Below are 20237 nucleotides of genomic sequence, written 5' to 3' on the forward strand. Positions count from 1 at the left end.
TGCACTTAGACCTACTTGAAATGCAGGTCCTTGAAGGTGAAGTGGGTCTCCACGATGCCGGTGGTCTTCACCCGGGTGCGCAGCACGTCCTGCTGCGTGGGGATGTAGTCGGCCCGCGCTATCCTCTCCAGGTCATTCAGGTAGCTGTGGGGGAGGTGGGTGGGATGGGGTCAGGTTTGGGGTGGCTGGGGGCACACTGGGCTCAAGGCCAAGCCGGGCGTTTCCATGAGACCCCACCACCAGGGACATAGGGACACGGGGACATGGGGACATGGGGATGGGGCCACTCGGCCCAGCAGGTGACGTGGCCCAGGGGACCATGCCCGCACCGCCATGACGCTCCCAGCCCAGGAAACGGAAGGAGGAAAGCATTCATCGCCACAGCAACGGGCCGCGGCCCAGCGGAAACCACTGCTGGCTCCGTGCCTCCATAGTCAGTGACACGCACAAAGGGCCGGTCCTGCAGGAAGACGGTGCAGAGCTCGGCCCCCGGCACGGCCAGCACCAAACCCCCAGCAGCTGTGATCGCTACGGCTTGAGTTAATTGGGTTACGATAAGCAGCCGCCCGCCACGCGGGGCTGTAATCCAGCCAGGGCTGTGCCAATGGGACGCAGGGATACGGCCACGGGGGGACACCGAGTGTGGATGTGGGGACCCCGCAGAGGGCGTGGGGCAGCTCGGCGGTGACACAGCCACACACACCTCCACTAAGAGCTCAAAAACAGCCGGAAATCGCCCGGCCCGCGGCTGCCACAAAAACAGGAAGCGAGCGGCGGGGAGGCAGCGCCGGGCTGGGCTCGGACCTCGGCCCTGTGTCACCGGGAGGGGAAGGGAAGGCACACAGCTCCCTGTCCTTAGCCTGGGCACGGCACAGGGCATCACCCCAGCCGCTGGATGCGGGCACTGAGCAATGCCTGACCTTCCTGCTGCTGGGACGGCCATAGGGATGCCACTGGGCACAGGCGCTTCCTAAAGGACACCACCACCCCACGTGGCACCACAGGACACCAGGCTCCAAGAGCCCACAGCTGAGCTCCTCCAGTAGAGGCTTTCAGGCATCGTTTTCTCAGTGCAGAAGAGCAATCGTGCTTTAGGCAGATTAACTTATTTATTAAATCTTGTTGGGGATAAACTGAACCAGATGCAGGCAATTTACCTCCCCAAGCACCAGTTTGCCAGCTCATATGCCAGCAGAATGTTGATTTCTGCTGCATAAACTCACTTGAAAATGATAAAACAACAAAGCAAGAGGGCTTGAGTGCCACACTCAGAACAAGCACCTCCATTTTTCATTGGGGATATTTCCCTGTGCGCACAGGACAAGGAGGAATGGCACTATGCTTAAAGAAGTGAGTCCTAGGGGAGATATTAGGGGGAAGCTCTTTGCTCAGAGGGCAGTGAGGTGCTGGCAGTGCTGCCCAGGGCTGTGGGTGCCATCCCTGAAGGTGCCCCAGGCCATGGAGGGGCCCTGGGCAGCCTGAGCTGGGGGGCAGCAGCTCATGGCAGGGACGGAACTGGATGATCTTTAATATCCCACCCAACCTAAGCCATTCTGTGGTTCTATGAATGCAGCTTGGATGCTGCACACCTGGGGGAGAGCTGCCCCGACCCTAACATCACAGAACAGCTCCATAGCACAGCGACAGGTTGAGGAGGAGGAGGAGGCTGAGGAGGAAGGTACTCACTAGGCAGCAGAGTCATTCAGCTGGTATTCACGGGAGCGATTGAAGCAGGCCTGGACCCCATGGTCAGCCCACAGCCTGCGGATGACGTTGGCGAGGTCTTCAGGCATGATGCCCTGCTCCTCTGCAGTGCAGGCGAGAGCAAAGAGCTGGCGGGCATCATCCTGCAGCAGAACCAGGCATCAGTTCCACGAGCCCCAGGGATCCCCACCAACCCATCATAGATGCCCATAGGCAAAAAACAAAACAAAACAAACCACAGGAATGGTAAAAAATCACCCCTCCTATGCCAGGAAATGCACAGCTGTCCTCCCCATTCCCACCACTTGTACTTTGGGTTTTCCCTGCCTTAGGGGGTCCTGGAGTAGCAGAAGGGATTGGGCAGGGCCACCGGAGCCCTGGTTCTGCTTTGGAAGGCCCTGCTCCCAGAAGGGATGTGGGCACAGCAGGCTCACAGGGACACTCACCGCTCTGGAGGAGTCCCCAAAGTCGATCTGCAGGTTTCCCATAGCCTTGATGATGGCCATGATGGACTGGATGGTGTTGCTGTAGACCACGGCTTTGTACTGCCTGCACTCCTCCTCCGAGTAGCCATCCTCATGGATGATCCTGGGGACAGGGGGCAGGGTCAGCATGCCCGGCCCACAGTGACACCAGCCACGCTGCCACCTCCCCGTCAGGTGTTTGCTTTCACCATGTCTCACTGCTGCCGGAGTAACCGCAGGCACCCGAGCTCACCTCCCCTTCCACTGCCAGCCAATGTAATATTCATGCCCTGGAGAGCACCCAGCCTGGAGGAGCTGGGCAGCAGGGACATGGGGGCACATGGGACAGCAGAAATCCCATTGGGAGCATCCCAGCCTTTCTCAAGGCACTTTTAGCCACCACGGCACCGTCCTGAGCATCCCCAGAGCCCGACCCCGGTGTCACTGTGCCCAGATGACCCCAGCATCGCTGCAGGGACAGGGCAGGTCCTTGTGCTACTCACTTCATCTGTTTGACGATGGTGCTCTTCCCGGACTCCCCAGCACCTGTGGAAGACATAAGGCACAAGCCATGAGCTACATCCCAGGGCTACCGCTGGAGAGACCCCCATGGGGTGCACTGGGACCCTCAGTGCTCCTGCAGCTAAAACAGCCCCCAGGGAGGAGCCCAGAAAGCTGAGACGTCTCCACTGAACAGTCCAAGGGACCCAGCAGATCTAACCCCTTTTTCAGGGTGATTATTTCCAGCACAGAGTGAAGCACAGCACAGAAGTAGCACTGCCACCAAAGGGGTTTCCATTGACCAGAGCAGGGTTTGGTTTAACCCCGCTGGGTTAAACCCAATGGATTTCTAAAGCAGCAGGTGGGGACAGAGCCCAGAGCAGTGCCACAGCACCCAGGGGGTTCTGCACAGCTGGGAAAAACCCAGACAGCTTGAGCAATGTGTCAGTGCTGTTGGCAGTGCTGCTGTCACCCCAAGCATTGGGGATGTGCCACTCTGGCAGGCTGTGTGCGTCTGTTGCTCCCTCCCTCCCTCCCCATTCTGGGAGGGAGGAAGGAGTGAGGTCACCCGGCTGCAGAAAGGGGAAGCTGAAAGGGGAAGCTCAGAGGGACACTGCCCATCCCTTGTCCCTTCTCTGCACAGGGACAACAGCCTGGAGCAAACCCTCATCGCAGGAGCCCCAAGCAGTGCTGTTTGGGGGTGCCACATCCCAAAGCACAGCACTTGGTGCATTCTCTCTCATCCATCCCTGCGGTCTCTCTTTCTTTGGCCACCCTCCATGCCAGCCCTGTCCCCCCTGACCCACACAGCACCATGGGGGTGTCAGACAGTCCCCACATGCCCAAGGTGTGAGCACTGCCACATCCCTAAAGCAGAGCCACCCTTACAGGGGGCCCCAGGCAGCTCATGGCAGGGGTGCTGCGCTCCAGCCAGAGAAGGGGAAGAGGAGCTCAAAAAAATGGAGATTATGCTAAAATTAACCTGCAAGAGCACAGCCTGAGGTTGCAGCCAAAGCACAAAGGGACATCACCATCTGTGCTGGGACTCCAGGTACCCCATGGAAGCAGCAAGGGTCACAGCCCTGTGTCCTCCAGGCAGGGCGTCCCCCTGCCCACAGGCTGGGCCAGGAGGAGCTGCACAGCCCAGGCAGGACCCTGCATCCACCCGCAGCATCTTTCTCTGGTTATGGGACTCGGTGGATGACACATGTTTCTCATTTGGCCCAAAATATATGATTTGGCTGGAACCTCGCAGGCTTGACCCGACGGAAATAAAACTGCGCTCGGCTCGGCTCGGTGGATCGGGTTTCTTGCTTTCTTTCCACCCAGAGCTTCCCCTGGCTCCTTTGGAAAAGGAGCCCTGCAGCCAGCCACGCCACGCGGAAAATTGCTGCTCACAGCGGGGACGGAGCTTGGCCCCACAGAACCAGAACTGCACAAAGGGCACCGAGAGCCACTGCAGTGCCACCTCCACCTGGCTGGGCACAATCCACACTGACCCTGAGCATCTCCAAAGCGTATCCCTGCCCGGCACATCATCCCAGTCCACAGAGCTACCCCTATAGCTCCCCCCCCACTCTGCTGGCCCTATGGCACTGTTAATGGGGTGCAGGCATGACCCCGAGCCCGCTGTGGGAGCCCATGCCGGGAGGAGTGTGGGCGCACACGTGCGGAGCCGCGGCCTCCAAACCCGGCGTTGAGTCACAGTAGCTGCAGGGAAGGCATTTTTTCCTTTCGTAATCCCTGTTCAGCAGGAGTGCTCCGGTACCTCATTAACTCTAATAACCCCAGCCGGAGCGGTGCCACCCCACAGCACCCGCAGCAGCAGATCACAGCACAGCTGGGCAGTGACGTGGCACAGGCACAGCCCTTGGGCACGTGCAGAAGCTGGGAGTGCAGCCACCAGGCTGCCATGCCATCTCTTCCAAATCCGTTCCTTTGCCTCACGACCAGCCCAATAGGCCACTGGAGCGGTCACTGGTGGCACAGGGATGTGAGTAATGGGAGACGGAAGCCACGTGGTGCTCAGGGAAGCCAGCAAGCCATATAGAGGGGACAGGGATGGGGACAACCATATGGTGAGGGGAAGCTCCCAATCCCCGGAACACACCGGCTGCCGGCCATTCAGCCCCGACACAATCCATAGGCTGAGTGCCAGGCAGCACACGCTTCCGGAGCAGGGCAGCTTCCCACTGCTGGGCAGGACAGAGCGCTTCAGGGCTGGGGTTGTGGCTCTGCACCCCAAAGCATCGCTCCCATCTGTCCCACAGGGCCAGGTCCCAATGGGCACAGAGCCCAGGGCCCCAGGGATGCAGCCATGGTTGTTCCCAGAGCATACTACAAAAACAGGAAACAATCACCATCATCCACGAGGGGACAGGGATGGGTGAGGAGGGATGGGGTCAGCAGGGACAGTCCCAAGGCACCAGCTACGTCCCAGCCACCAAATGGGGTTTTCAAAGCACTGCACCAATAGCTGGGTGAAAACCACCCAGAATAAAGGGGGGTGAGGAGGAAAGAGGGGACTCCACATTTTCCTTCCTATCTAAAAGAGCTTTAAAAATAATTGCATGTAAGAAAAGTAAGAAAAAACAAACACAAGAAACCCCACAGCAATGCTGCGTGCTTTTCCAAGCAGCTGTCGGCCCCAGCACAGAGCTGGCCACCCTCCAGCAGCACCCAGGGCTGCCCAGGCTGTGGGGTGGGCACAGACCCCATATGGGGGGGGGTTACATAGGAACAGCCCCCCCATCACATTGAGGTGTGAGCACAGTGCCACAGCCTGGACCTGGGGGGAGTAATTGGGGGTGTGCAACTTGGTGAGGGTGCAAAGCTACATCCATGGCCGCCGAGGGAGCAGATGCAACAAAACAACCCGTTGTGGGGAGGGTGTGTGGGGCTGACAGTTGGAGGGTTTGGGCTGGGCGTACTTTGGGCTGGGCACAGCCCTCTCCACACCCCCGCTGGCTTTCCGAGCTGGACAAAGCTATTCCTGTGCCTTTTTCCAGGAAAGAAGGGAGCGTTCTCCTCTCTTTCTGGCCTTGAAATCCCAGGGATGCCACATCTCTCCTGGTGTGGCTCACAGGCCCCGTCAGGTTTCCCTTAGAACCATCACCCCTGTTAAAGCCCTGCACCTCCCTGCAACCCCATGTCACCAAAGGGCTGCAGCAGAGCGTGGGGTGGGGAGCAGGGAGGAAGGAAAACCCGCGGGTGCGTGAGGCAGCGCCGGAGCTGAAAGCAGCAGCCGGTGCCTCCCTTCCTCTGCTGCTGAGCACACAGACGGAGCCACAGAGCCCAGCGCCCCCACCCTGCGACGGAACCATCCCAACAACGGGGCTGAAACTGCACCCTCAGCACTGAGCACAGCGTGCCCCAAAGAGCCCCCCACTGCAAACCCAGCCATGTGCCCTGCAACCAGCTTTGTTTGAGGGCAACATCTGCATCTGGGGCTTCCCAAACGCTTTCTAAGGCAGAGATCCCCAAGAGCGAAGCCAAGGAATCTCTCTTCTTCCTTAATGCCAAGCAGGCGGTGTGGTTTAGGGCTGTTAGCACTGTGTCCACAAAGCCCACGGGGCAGCTGCGGAGCATCAAGGAGCGCATCCCAAATGCATCCAGCTTTAGGGGATGGTGGGGGGTCTCCTCTCTGTGCTGCTGCCCACAGGTCCTGCGCCCACCGACAGCCCCTGGGGCTGCTCCATCAAACCGACACAACAGCCAGAAAGGGAGAAACTCGGGGAGGTGGGCGCAGAGCAGCAGGACGGGCGGGCAGCCCCCATCCCCCAAACACCAACAGCACTTTCAGCAGCAGCACAGAGGATTCTGCAGGACCACGGTTTCACTTCCGCCTGGAGCAGGGCAGCAGCTGGGGGCTGTGCTGTGCTCTGTGCTGTGCTCTGTGCTGTGCTGTGCTGTGCTCTGTGCTGTGCTCTGTGCTGTGCTCTGTGCTGTGCTGTGCTCTGTGCTGTGCTCTGTGCTGTGCTGTGCTCTGTGCTGTGCTCTGGGGATGCGGATGCAGCTGGGGGGGTTCCAGGACAAGCTGAGGGGCTCCAAGCACCGTATGGGGACCCACCAGGAGCCATCCCAGTGGGCTCTCAAGTCCTTTCCAGACACATTTCGGTTTAGAAAGCAGCACCGAGAGCTCAGGGCCTTCGATACTGTTTACACTTGAACAGCTGCTGAGGCAGGGGAAGGAATCAAAAAGACTAAAAAATGGAGCTGTTTCGCTCTATTTTTGGCTTTAGAAACCCACCGAGATCAGTAACCGGAGCCTCACCCTGCAACAAGGAGCACAACCACGCTGCTCCCAGCCCCGCATCGCTGCGCCCCATCCCGAGATGGGGAACCCTACGGCCTGGAGCCGAACGCATCCCTCCGAGCGAGGCCGAGCCCACGGCAGCCCCAGCAGCGGGGTCTCAGCCCCACGCGCCCGCCCCAAAACGCCGCGGGGTTCCGTCCCGAGCTGCCGGTGCTCCCGGTGCTCCCGGTGCTCTCTCCCGTTCCCCTCGCACCGATAACCCGACCCCCACGGCCCGGCCCCACCGCCGCACCCCGCCGTGGGGAAGCACCGTCGCGCTCCGCCCTTCTCCGCTCATTCCGCGCTCGTCGAGGCGGACGGTGTTGGAGCGGATCGGCCGCTGCCTGATTGCACCACGACTTCCTGCTGCTCTCGGCTTCCTCTCTTGAAGGAGGCGACGAGAAAAGACATTTTGTGCCGGCGTTTCCCCCCGACGGCAGCGGGGGGGGGCGAGGGGGGAAAGGAGGGATGCTCCTCCCGATCCCATCCAGCGCCCCGGGGCTGCATTAAGGGACCCCCATCCCCAGAGATAACAGCGAGATGGGAGAAAATAAACGCTGCGTTTCGGGCCGGAGCGGGGGGGGGCGGCTCCAAACAGCAACAGAAACAGCGAGGGGAGGGATGGGGGGATGGAGGGATGGAGGGATGGGGGGATGGGGGGATGCCCGCGGGTTCTGCATCCCACCCGGGGCCTTTGCGATGGGGACCCGGGGGCGTGGCTGACCCCGCAGCACCTCGGGTGGGAGGGCGGGGGGTTGAGAAGGGAACCCCCGGGGATGCGGGGGGTCGGCGGGGAGCTGGAAGTTGAGGGTTGTCCCAAAAGAGGGTGGGAAATCACGGGTGGGGGAATCGCGCCGGAGCCGCCCGAGGGACGGCGATGGAGGGGGGTGCGGGATGTAGCGGGGGGGACGGATGCCCGGGGGGCGGCGGCCACGCTCACCCAGCAGCAGCAGCTTCACCTCCCTGGCCGCCTTCTCGCCGTCCTCCCGCAGGTTGCGGTCGATCATGCGGGAGCGCTCGGCGGCCGCCTTGTCCTCGGCGCTCACCGTGCAGCCCATGGCGGCGCCCCTCGCTCCGCGCTCTGCCGGCACTGCCCTGCCCTGCGCGGCGCGGGCGGGGCGGGGAGGGGCCTGTGGGGAGGGCGGGGGTTCCGTCGGGGGGCGTGGAGAGAGGAAAGGGAAGGGGACGGGCTGGGTGCGCTGGGTTGGGCTGTGATGCGATGTGATGTGATGCAGTGCGGACAGATGTGGGCTGCGCCATCGGTGATCCCCGGCACAGATGTGCACAGGACCACGTTCATTCCGCAGGACAGATGTGGGGCAGGCCGTGCTGTGAGCAGGACAGATGTGGGGCAGGCCGTGCTGTGAGCAGGACAGATGTGCAGTGAGTAGCTGTGGGTCCTTTCAGGGCAGGCATGATGCACAGCGCCACGTGCCCCACAGCAGACATGCCCAGGGCACGGGGTGTCGGTGGTGGCGGTGCAATGGGACGCGCTGTGACCCAGACTCTCCTTCTCCATCCCCACCGTGGCTCATTCTGCCACATCTCACGGCTTCACAGCACGGAGCCACCCCCGGCGTCCCCGCTCCGCTCGCCAGGCTGAGCTCCCCATTGCACCCCGTTTCCCAGAGCCGTGAATCCCAAACCCCGCTTTGTCGCCGTTCTTGCTGGCGCTGTGTCCCCACTCCCAGCCCCAGCATCGTACTCGGGCCTCCCCGGACACCCGTCCGTGCTGTCCCCGCGGTCCCCCCCCCCCCGCCCCACACCGGGCACGTCTCACATTTGTATCCTTTATTATTACTTTAACGGATCCGCTCGGTCGCGCTCCTCCTGCACGGCGCTCATCCCCACATATAATTTAACAGCGCGGCGGGGTGGGGGGGCCGTGGGTGCGGGGACACCGGGGTGACACGACGAGCACCGCCCCGATCCCGCACACGGTTCGGAGCTCCCGAGAGCCGCGCGACACATTAAAAAAGAACTACTCTTATATACAGTATTTATAAAAAGCATCCCAGCCTCCACCACCCCCATATAAAAATAGGTCTCTTATTTACTTGGCGAGCCCCCGGCCCCCCCTCACCGCCTGCTCGCATCCCCCGCGGCCTGGCCCTTGGCGTGGCTGGGAGCTGCCCATGGCATGGACGGACAGACGGGTGGGTGGTGGGAGGACTGCGGGGCCGAGTGGTGCCCATCACCCTGGTGTCAGGGAGCATCCCACAGCCCGAGCTGTGCCGCCCCACGTACCTCCGTGCCCCACACCAGCACCCATGTGGTGCACCCACCCCAATGCCGGCAGCACCCGGCCCTGGCACGTGTCACCTTCCCCGAGCTGGCCCCTGGATCATCAGGTTCCCACCCAGTGGCACCGGGACCAGCCATTCCCTGGGCACCACATGCCAGCGAGGAGCTGGCAGTCAGGGGGTGAGGACAGCAGAGGACATGGGGGTGGCACGGGCACTGCTGAGGTGCTGGCCACCAGCCCTACAGACACTGCTGTCAGGACTTGGGGCCAGCTGAGGACAAGCGGGTGCCTGTGGGCCAGGCTGGCCCCGTCCCCTCGGCCCCTGGTGAGGTAGGGAAGCGCTGGTCTCCCCATTGCACAGATGAGGAAACTGAGGCGCGGAGCCAGGAGGGGTGGGCACGGTCTGGGGTCCCCCATATGCCCCCTCAGGCAAAGGGCAGGCGGCAAAGATGGGAGCCCCGGGGGGTCCTGGTGGGGACTGGGGGGGGGGGGGGGGGGGGGGGTCGGGGGGGGCAACCAGGGTGGCTAGTGGCTGCCGCCACTCCGTCCCCCCCCTGTGGCCCAGTCGGTGATGATGAAGCTGAGGCTCATGATCATGAAAAGCACCCCGAGGAGAGCGAAACAGGCAGCCTGTGGGAGACAGAGACAGAGAACAGGGTGGGGGCTGCCCCTTGTGCCCCATGGGGAGCAGGGAAGAGCTAGAGTGCCCCCACCCCACTGAGAACCCAGGAGACCCCATCCCTCCCTTGTCCCCGTGCCTTCATCCCCACATCCCCTGCGTCACCCCACAGGGCCAGCAGTGCAGTCCCTACAGCCTGGAGTGGGGACCCAGGGCTTACCAGGATTTTGGGGGTGGAGCGCAGGGGCTCCTTGTCCTTGGGCATGATACGGATGTAGAAGATGGCCGGGAAGATGAAGATGAGGCAGGGGGCAGAGGTGGCACCTAGGGCAGGAAGGGACCAGTGGGCAGGGTGAGCCCTGGGGGACAGCTGGGTGACAGGGACGGGGCAGTGCTGCCACTCACCAATCAGCCCAAAGATGCCAAGGATGGAGGGGGCAAAAATGACCAGGAGGTTGATGAAGGTCAGCAGGATCACAGCGATGGCGATGTGGCGGATCCAGCTGAAGTTCTTGCCTTGGAACAGCATCTGCTGGATAGCACGGCGCACCTGGGGACACGGGGACATGTCACACACCATCCTCAGAGCCATCCCATCCCTGCAGGGCCGTTGGTGCCTGTTAGACCTTCCCATCCTTGTCCCCAGGGCACCATCCAACTGCTGCCTCAGTTTCCCCTCACACTTCTGAGGGATGAGCAGAGCTGGCCACAGGGTGACCCATGGTGACACTCACCGGGAACAGGACGATGGGGACAGTGAGTGTCACAGCTGTCAGCACGGCCACCCGCACGCAGAGGATCAGCACATCAAAGGGGTCCACCCGGCTGTAGGTGTGCAGCAGCTCCGACTCCACGCGCCCTGCAGCACCAGGGATGTGGGTCAGCACCACCACCACCACCCCTATGGGTGTCCCCATTGTTTCCCCATGACCCTGACCCCACAGCTCACCATAGAACGTGAGGTAGCCAAAGAGGGCGGCCAGGAAGTACATGAGGTACATGACGGTGATGGAGATGTTGGAGATGCACTGCATCTTCTTCTTGGAAGGGCTGTGGGAAGTGGGTGTCAGCACGGCCTCCCCACACAACTTCCCCCCAAGCCCCACCACCACTCACTCCTTCAGCTCTGTGTAGATGGGCAGCACCTCGGGGTGACACACGAAGGCGAAGGCCATGATGGGGATGGTGTACGCTGTCTGCAGAATGTGCAATGAGTGCTGGGAACCCATTGCCAGTGCCCCCCAGGAGCCCCCACTGTGGAATCAAACCTACCTGGGAGTTGAGGGTGAAGAAGTTTGGGGTGCAGGCCTCCACCTCGGGGGGCAGTGGAGCTGCAGGGCCATCCCAGTGCTCGCCACCCAGGGAGGCGTTGATGCCAATGGTGATGTTCCCCTCTTGCTCAGGCAGCGGGCAGGGAATTTGGAACTTCTTGTAGATGACCTGGGGGGGACTCTGTGTCAGCGGGGGGCTCTGGGTGCCCCCTCACCACAGTGACATCCCTGCCCTGTGCTCACCGAGATGAGGAAGAAGACCATGCAGCTGAGCGAGAAGCCACTGGCGTAGCCCAGGTAGCCTGGGGGGAGAGGAGAGCAATGGGCACAGCCACCATCCCCCCCAAGTCCCATGCCCACTCATGCCCCCACTTACCCAGCTGCTTCATCAGGGCCAAAGGCAGGATGATGGTGACGGAGACCAGGATCACCAGGTAGTTCCCGTTCAGGTACCAGTCCCTGGAAGCAGAGACAAGGACATACTCACACCCGATGTAGGATGCAAGCTTCAGAGGACCCCTCTGCCCTCTACAGGGCTGGCACCCCTGAAATCTTTGGCCTGGCACCCGTGGTCCTCTGAGCCTGTGTGCCCAGGAATATAGGCACCCCCTTGAGGCCATGAAGCATCCCTGCACCAGCATCATCTGTGGGGACATGTGAGATGGCAGATCCAGGGATAGCTGATATGGCAACCCCTGGGGCTGGATCTCTCTGCTGTGGGACCCCAAGGCCAACATCTCTGCACCTCCGAGATGTCCCAGGGAAGGGGCACCTCCTGAAGCCACAGAGATCTCTGTGCTCACACCTCCGGGGACCCCTAGTACCATCATGCCTGGGACCCCCCATGCCGGCACCCCTGGGGCAATGTGCCCCACAGGAGGAGGAACAGGTGGGCTGATCCCAGCAGGATGTGAGGGGCAGGGATTGGAAGTTCATCCCGGACTAATCCTGCCTGGGGGTTTATTCAGCACCGACAGTGATCAAAAATAGCAGTGGCTTTAATGCCATTAATCCCTGCCAGGGGCTGCACAGCTGGAGCAGAATCCAGGGCAGGGATGGGGTGGGAGGAGGACGGGGTGGGTGACACTCACGTGGTCTTCTCCTCCAGGTTGAGGAAGGTCTGGATGACCAGCGGCACCTCGGACTTGACAATGTACAGGTAGCTGGACATGGCTGCGGGCAGAAGAGAGCAGCGTGGTGGGGGGCTGCCACACGTCCCCACATCCCCTCCACATCCCATGCCCTGCGCTCACCTCCAATATTCTGCAGTGTGATTGCAATGGCTGCAGCCAGTTTGCCCGGTGTGCCAAAGGCTCGGAAACCCAACTGCTCATAGGCACGGATGCCTGTGGGATGGGGACACAGGGGTGAGGGCTGAGAGGTGAGATGGGGCTGTGAGGACGGCAGGGGGCATTGCACTCACCCACGATGCCCGAGGATTTCAGCAGCAGGTGGATGGAGTAGCTGGACAGCAGAGCCACGGCCGTCAGCAGGAAGCTGCGAGGGGACAGCGCTGTCACCAGCCGCTCCTCGGGCACCTCGGCACCCAGGGGACATCAGTCCCCATGTCACCATGAGGCCCCCGTCCTGGCAGCACTCACAGGAAGAGGATGATGCCGGTGTTGGCCATGGCGTAGGCCAGCCCCAGGATGCCGCTGCCCATGATGGCGTTGCTCAGGTTGAAGACAGACATCCCGAACGACGTCTTGCCTTCAAACTGTGTGACAAAGAGGGGATGGTGACACAAGGGGGGGATGCTGCCGGGGGGCACCCAGGGGGCACCACACTGCCACTCACATCAGTGAAGTGCGTCTGCTTCTTCTCAGAGCCGTGGGGCAGGAACTCCTCCATCTCCGCTCCACACTGATTCTCATCAAACCTGGGTGCAGGGGGAGGAGCAGGGCAGCTGGGCTGAGCAGAGCTGGGCTGGATGCAGCCCTTCCAGCAGTACCCCACAGCACCCAGCTCCCCAGGGCCCCATGAATACCCCAAGCACCCTCAGCCTCAAGAGCAGATCTCCAAGCTCCTCAATGCCCTGAGTCCTATAGGCACCCTGGGAACCCCACATGTGCCCCAAGCCCCTGAGCACTCTGAGCATTCCAAGTGCCATGAGCAAGCCCAGCATCCCAAGTCCCTGGAGATTCCTGAGTCTCCCCAGGTGCTCTGAACACACCAAGACTTCCAAGCCTTCAAAGCGCCTTGTACCCCCCCAAGTACTACAAGCACCCCAGGTGCTCCAAGCGCCCCAAGCAGCCTGAGTGCTCCGAGGAACCCAAGTGTTCCGAGTACCCAAAGAACCTCAAGAACCCTAAGCATGCCAAGTGTCTCAAGAACCCTGAGTGTTCTGAGCTACTCAAGAACCCTGAGTATCCCAAACATCCCAGTCTCTACATGAATCCATGCCTCAGGTGCTCCAAGTGCCCCAAGCATCTCAAGCAACCCAAGCACCCCAAGTGTCCCATGTGTCCCAAGCATCCCCAGAAAGCTGAGCACCCCAAGTGTCCCAGAGCCCCCAGCCCCAAGCAGGGGACTGGCTCACCAGCCAGGTGCCCAGCCCCAGCTGAAGAAGCTGCTTGTCCCAAGCCCCTACCTGTCACCAGGCAGCGATGGGACATTGGTCGTGCTGAGTGCAGCCGTGTGCTTCCCGTTGGGCACCAGCTCCACCATCTCAGCCTGGACGGGCAGCTCTGGGCCCTCCATGGCAGGCGCAGGACTCCTCGTGGCGTGGCGAGGTGTGGGGTCCGGCTCAGGGTGGGAGATGCAGATCCTGGAAGAGGAATCTTTGTCAGCAAGGCAGCACTGGGAGCAATAGGGATGGGACCCCCGCGCGTCCCCTGTGAGCTTTCAGCCTCCTGCAGCACTTTCCCTCCCAGCACCAGTGTGTGGGATGGGGCAGGGAGCTCAGGGACCCCCGTGTGAAGCTCTAGTGCTGCCGGGTGCTGCGCCGGGGGCTCAGGGGCACGTCAGGGCTGGCACCGGCAGAGCAGGAAAGCACAAGGCTGTGAGACGAGTCCTTGGCAGAGGATGGCGGCCGGGCTGCTGAGCGGGGACGCCTTGGCAAGCGGCACAAAGCAGCCTCTGTGAGTGCCCAGCCCTCCCCGCCCCGCTGGGAAACGGCACAGGGCTGCTTTCTGGGGCAGGCTGGCAGCCGGGCCGTGGCCCCACTGCCCCCCGCTGTCCCCTGCAACCCTCTGTGTCCCTGCCACCCTGTGATGGGAGTCCTCCCCACCCAGGGTTTCACACCCAGGAGCCCCATCCATAGGTACAGATGCATCATCCAGCTTCAGGGTGGGATGGCTGGGATGCAGGATGGTCCCCAGCCCCAGGAGGACACAGCCCCCATCACCCCACTGCTGCGGGTCCCCATGAAGATCAGGGACTGCACCCATCCCACACACCAGCACTTGGGGTTTTGCAGTGGTCCTGGGGACTGCCTGGCTCTGTGTGTGTCTCTGCCCAGTACTGAGACCGCAGGCTTGGGGGGGGTGGGGGGGGACAGGGACAGCAGACTCCAGGCACACAAGGGAAGGGCTGTAGCACCCCGACCTCTGTGGGTCAGTCCCATCACTGCCCTGTCCCCACCACCTGGGGACCAATGAGCCCTGGGGTCGCCCCAGGCCACACAGCCCAGCAGCATCTTCTAGCACTGGAGGGTGAAGGGGTTGAGCCACGGGTGGGAGTGCAGCACCAGGCCACCCCTCTGCATGGTACCTGTCCAGGTGGGGAAACTGAGGCACAGCAGGGCCCCAGGACAGCAAAGCCAAGCCCCGTGGTGGAAGAGATGAAACCACAAGCTGCCGCTGGGTGATGATTTATCCCCTCCACTGGGCCTCAGCTTGGGCTGCATCCAGGCACAGACGGGGCTGCCAGCACGTCCCAGAGCTGCCGTTAGCTCCGCTCCTTCCCACCGCCGCCGGCACGTCCCTCGCCCGGCCCCCAGTGTCCATCCACAGAGCCAGTGCCAAGCTGTGAGGTGCCCATGCCCCCCGTTGCAGCCCCCTCCTCCTCCTCCTGCTTATGGCTGCGTCCAGGAGCCGCCAGCCTCCCCCAGCACAGCCGGCCCCATTTGTCATGCTGTGAGCGTCGCCCCCGGCTTCCTCCCGCCGGCAGCGCTGGCACCTCTGCGCCTGCCGGCCTTTGGTCTCTGCTGGTGGCACTGGGGAAGGGGCGAGGGACAAGTGACGCGTTGGTCGTGCCCCTCGTGGACTCTGTTTGCTTTGTGATAAGGTTCTGTAGAACAGCAAATAGATGGCGTGGCGGTGGCCCTCAGCCTGGGGCCTCACGGGGCTGCCCATAGCGGGGCGGTGGGCACCAACACCACCCGGGGACAGCAGGGAAGCAGTGCCCACAGGGGAGCAGTGCCCACAGGGGAGCAGTGCCCGCAGTGATGCCTCTTGCTGTGCCAGCAGCTCTCGTGGGTCCAACCATCACATGTCACCAAGCTCAGTGACTCCACGTCCACCCCTGTCTCGGTGCCACTCCATGTACCACAGCCAACACCCTGAGCCCCAAAGCTCCGCAGTGCCCAGACCCCAACCCGTTAATCCAGCACACCAGGGTGGGGGACGCAGCACTGTGGTGCTGTAATCCGGATTTAGCGCCAAGCAGCAGCAGCTGCTGCCCCGCAGTGCTGGCAACCCAGCACCAGGATGGGGGCTGCACACCCCCCCGTGCCCATGGGCTCCAGCACTACTCGGGTGTCATCGCGGTGCTCTCATGTTCCCAGCTCAGTGTGACGGCAGCAGCACCTCGGAGGCACGGCAGCACGGTGATGGCAGGGCTGCTGGCACTGCCTGGGCTCCCTGTAGCAGCCTCACACCACCACTGTCTGCCCTCCCCCAGCCCAGCACAACACAGACCTGTGTTTTTCTCCTGACCTGGCTTCCTAAATTTAGCACCCTGCCCTACTCTTAGCTACGTGCTGCGCTCCCATCTCCCAACACAGAGAGCACAGCCACCCTTCATCCTGCTGGGGTGAGGCCCTCTGTGGGCAAAAAATGGCTCTGGCGGAGACCCTCAGGAGATAGGAGACCACCACGAGGTAGCCCCTCCCCGCTCCCTCTCTCCTCATAGTCCAGTGGTGAATATAATGGGGTTGGGGATGCAATGGGGACAGAGGGGAACATCCAGCAGCACCACAGAGCCCAGCATGGGCACTCAGCCGAAGGGTGGAGGGACAACACACCATGCTAGTGGCCAGTGGCCTGCCAGCCTTAGGCACACCTCCTGCAGCCCCAGGCCTGGCCATGACCCCACTGTCATCACTGAGGCCCCATGACCATACGGGACAGGGAGAGGCTCCCTTGGACTAAATGTCCTCTGAATGTCTCAACACCGTGGCCATGGGCAGCCCCATCGTGCTGGTGGCCGTGGTCCGCTCTGAGCTGGCCAAGCCCTTGTGCCACGCATACTCACTCCAAACCAGTGGTGCTTGGTGTCATTGGGATGGAGCTCGACCCTTTTCCAGCACTAGACATGCTGGGGTTGGAGACATGATGGGGACAGTAGTGGCACCACGAGCAGAGGTGGCACAGTTGGCACATCCCCCTCTGGAGGGCTATGGGGGCACAGCATGGGGCACAGGACAAAGGTGCCAAGTGCGTGGCAGAGCTGATGCCACCTGGAAGGGACAGGGATTAAACACGCAGACTGCCTGAAACCACGATTTGAGCTTGTCCATCACACCTGGTAAGGATGACACGTGTAAAGCACACCTCCATGGGGCACCACCCAGCGCCCAAAAACACGCACCGCCATCCTCCGGGGTCACAGCTGTCCCCAGCTCTGCGTCAGCAGCCCCGCGGTGTCGCGGATGCGGGGGTGGCCGGGATCCCGTGGTGAGAAAACAGAGGGCAGGGGCCTCTGTTTTCTCAGTTCGAGGAGCCCGTGGGATCCCAGTCCTCCCCCCGGTCCCCCCGCGCCAAGGAAAACAGCCTCGGCCGGGGCCCGTTTGTTTGCCGTGGCCGCTGCCCCAGTGCGGTGCAGCTGCAGCGCAGCCGGGCGCCGCGGGACCTTTGCACCTGAACCGGGCACCGTGCGGCAGCAGCACCCCGATACCAGCCCCGGGCACCCACACCGACCCCCACCCGCCGCTGGGGGGCACGGCGGGCGGCGGGGCACCGTGTCACGGTGGCGGCCCGTGAGCCGACAGATGCGACCGCCACGTTCGGGCACCAGCCGGCTGCCAATGGAAAATTCCCTTCTCCTGCTCCGCGTAGACACGGCAGCCCTGAAGGCCCGGGGCCGCCCCGTGTGCCCGCATAGCGGAGCCCGGCTCCGGTGCCTCAGTTTCCCCAGGAGCTCTGCTGCCATCCCGCAGACACACGGAGCGCTGCGCTCTGCCCTATAAGTACCCGCACGGCGCACACGGCCCCACCGCGTAGGAGCCCCTGACATCCGATGCGGCCGCAGCACTTTCCAGCTCTCACACAGACACACACACACACACACACACACATACACACACATACACACACCCCGCTGGCACGGCTGATTAAAAATTAAAGCGGAAAATAAAAGGGGGGGGAAAAAAGAAGGAAAAAAAATAAGGGAGGGAGGTGGGGGGATCCGAGGGGCCGCTGCGAGCAAAGCGGGCTGAGAACAGCGAGGGGCGGCGGGGCTCCCCCCGGGGGCTGCAGCTCTGCCTTTTTACGGGCATTCGCCGGATTTTTATTCTACGTTGTGGGAGGATTTCAGCAGCTGGAGAGGGAAGAGGGAGGTGAAGCAAAGCAAACAGCCCCTGCGCTGCTCCGGCTGTGCCACCTGCGAGCCACTGCGATGTGGGGCGCGGTGTGGGGCAACGTGCCGTGGGGCAGCACGCCGCGGGGCGGAGGCGGCTCCGTCCTTCTGCAGCATTCCCGGCTCGGGGCTCCGGAGGAACTTTTGGAGTTAGGGGAGGAGGAGGTGAGCGGCGAGGGGGTGACACGGAGCGGGAGGGGGGGGGAACTTATTTGCAGCCTTCGCTCCCGGCACGGGGCAGGGGGAAAGCGGGGAGAGCGCGGGGATGCGGCTCCCGTCGGTCCTACCTGCCCGTCCCCTCGGTGCTGCCTCGCTGCCAGGCCTAGCTGCGTGCCGAGCCTCCGGCAGATTACCGAGTCTAATCCCGACAGAGCGGGGATTAAACGGGAGCCCAGGCCCGCCCCCGTTCCACGGCTCCCAATCTCCGTGCAGCGTTAAAGCGGACCTACAGGGAGGCCGGTGGCGAGGGGGAGGTGCGAGGGCTGGGAACTGGCGGGCACCGATGTGGGTGACTCCGGAGAGGGGGGAGAAGGGGGGCAGAGGGACACTGCTGTCCCCCCACCCCCCGGAACCCCTCCAGGGTTCCCTGCTTGCGCTGAGGGCACCTTTCACCAATGAAATACTGGGGTTTGTCCCCCCAAAAAGGCCCCTAAAGAGGACATCTCTGCTTTGAGGGCATCCCGAGGAGCACGGGGCTGCTGTTTCCCTTACTGTGGACACTGCGTGGGACTCAGAGCCCTGCTCGCTCCCCCTGCACCCCGCTGGTGGCCGTGGGCTTCTGCTTAGGGGGAAATCTGCCCTGCAGCGTTGGGGCTCCGTGGGTGGCTGTTCCTGTGCCATCACACCCAGCGGGCCGCCTGCTTTGCGGGATTCCTCCTCACACAGCCCTTAATGCTGCAGCACCACCGACCAACGAGGCAGCTCGCCGCCCCCGAGGCCTGCCCCACATGGCGCTATGGGGCTGCGTTTGGGTCCCATGCAGAACGAGGGACCCTTCTCTCCTACGCAGCAGATCGATGGACACAGCGAGCGTGGTGCTCGCCCACGTCCCGCTCCCCACCCCGTGGACACCCGTGGCCGTTCCTGCCCCCCCTTGTGCCCGTTGCCACAGTTCTCATTCGGTCGGAGCCATCCATTAACTAATTTCTAATAACGGCATCATGCGTAAGTGCTGAACCAGCGCTGGCTGGAGTGCTGGGGCGAGGCGGCCAGGTTCGGAGCGGGGGGGTCAGGACAACCAGAGCCGGGCTCCATCCGCTTAACCCTCCCCGTCCCAGCGAGGGCGGGCACCCAGCAGCCACGTGGCACCGTGCCTCGTCCGGGGCTGTAAACACAGCCCGAGCTGCCGCCCTGAGCGCAAACACAGCCACAATGTGAGCCTGGTGGGGATGGGATGGGATGGAGACAGGGCTCAGACCGCCGGGACTCGGAAATATGGCCTGTGGTCTTCAGCCCCGCGGTGTCATCCTCTCCCTTGTGCCCTGTCACGCTGTGCTGCTGCTCCGCTCCTTCCAGATGAATGAGATCCATGCCCAGCTGGGCTCTGTGGGAAATAGGAGCAGTGAGGAGGAGGGAGAAAAATCGCTGAGCCCTGGGACTGGAGCACATAGAACCATCGTCATGGAATCATAGAACCATAGGATCATGGCATGGTTGGGTTGGAAAGGACCTTACAGCCCCCAGCCCCATTCCTGCTGCTGCCCCCCAGCTCAGGCTGCCCAGGGCCCCTCCATGGCCTGGGGCACCTGCAGGGATGGCACCCCCAGCTCTGGGCAGCACTGCCAGCACCTCACTGCCCTCTGAGCAAAGAATTTCCCCCTAACACCTCATCCAAATCTCCCCCTTTTTAGTACAAAGCCATTCCCCCTCGTCTTATCCAACTATGTCCTTGTAAAAAATCCCTTTCCATACAGGAAAAAGGGCTTTCCTGGAGCCTCTTTAGGCACTGGAAGAGCTGCTGTAAGGTCTCCTCAGAGCCTCCCCAGGGCTGAGAATCACAGAACAAACTCAGAAGCACAGAACCACCCCCCTACCTGTGCTCTGCCCCTTCTATCTGCCCTCACCAGTGCTGCCCTGTGTCCAGCTCCCAGGCAGCCTCAGCCTTATGCTCTGTGTCACTGCACACGAGCCCACGCATGGGATCAGTGGCCCTGAGATCCGGCCCTGCCTGGTGCTGGATGAGGGCAGCCAGGACGGGGCAGCTCTGAGCATCCTCAGCCATGAAGGACGGGCACCGGGTGCCGGGGGCTGGATGGGGTCATGCTCTGCTTCCTGGCGTCCGACCTTCCTGCAGCTGAGATGGTGGAGCACACAGCTGAGGGAACGGCTTCATCTGCAGCCCCGTGGCTCCTCTAAAGCATGAAGCCTCCGTCACCTCTCCTTGCTGGGGACAAGGCAGCGG

The 20237-nt window shown here is 62.4% G+C and overlaps 2 protein-coding genes across 2 annotated transcripts in view; both read right to left on the bottom strand.

The window, feature by feature from the left end:
* The window catches only part of GNAI2 (G protein subunit alpha i2), a 10104-nt gene extending 2010 nt beyond the window's left edge, over nt 1-8094 (bottom strand). The window contains exons 1-5 of the mRNA XM_015874654.2: nt 7904-8094; nt 2672-2714; nt 2151-2292; nt 1687-1847; nt 16-144 (exon numbers count right to left, since the gene is read on the bottom strand). Coding sequence (XP_015730140.1) covers nt 16-144; nt 1687-1847; nt 2151-2292; nt 2672-2714; nt 7904-8021 — 593 coding nt within the window. The 5' untranslated portion in view covers nt 8022-8094. The remainder of the gene's footprint in view (nt 1-15; nt 145-1686; nt 1848-2150; nt 2293-2671; nt 2715-7903) is intronic.
* Nucleotides 8095-8739: 645 nt separating this feature from the next.
* Nucleotides 8740-18291, bottom strand: SLC38A3 (solute carrier family 38 member 3). The gene is made up of 16 exons (XM_015874659.1): nt 18124-18291; nt 13689-13865; nt 12896-12977; nt 12700-12815; nt 12522-12595; nt 12352-12444; nt 12190-12271; nt 11475-11557; nt 11342-11400; nt 11100-11267; nt 10944-11023; nt 10777-10877; nt 10562-10686; nt 10233-10377; nt 10048-10151; nt 8740-9838 (listed from the first exon to the last, which is right to left on the bottom strand). The coding sequence occupies exons 2-16, from the start codon at nt 13796-13798 to the stop codon at nt 9734-9736; spliced, it is 1527 nt and encodes a 508-aa protein (XP_015730145.1). The 5' UTR covers nt 13799-13865; nt 18124-18291; the 3' UTR covers nt 8740-9733.
* Between the last annotated feature and the right edge of the window lie 1946 nt (nt 18292-20237).

This window comes from Coturnix japonica, chromosome 12, assembly GCF_001577835.2.
Source record: "Coturnix japonica isolate 7356 chromosome 12, Coturnix japonica 2.1, whole genome shotgun sequence".
In the NCBI taxonomy this organism is placed as follows: domain Eukaryota; kingdom Metazoa; phylum Chordata; class Aves; order Galliformes; family Phasianidae; genus Coturnix; species Coturnix japonica.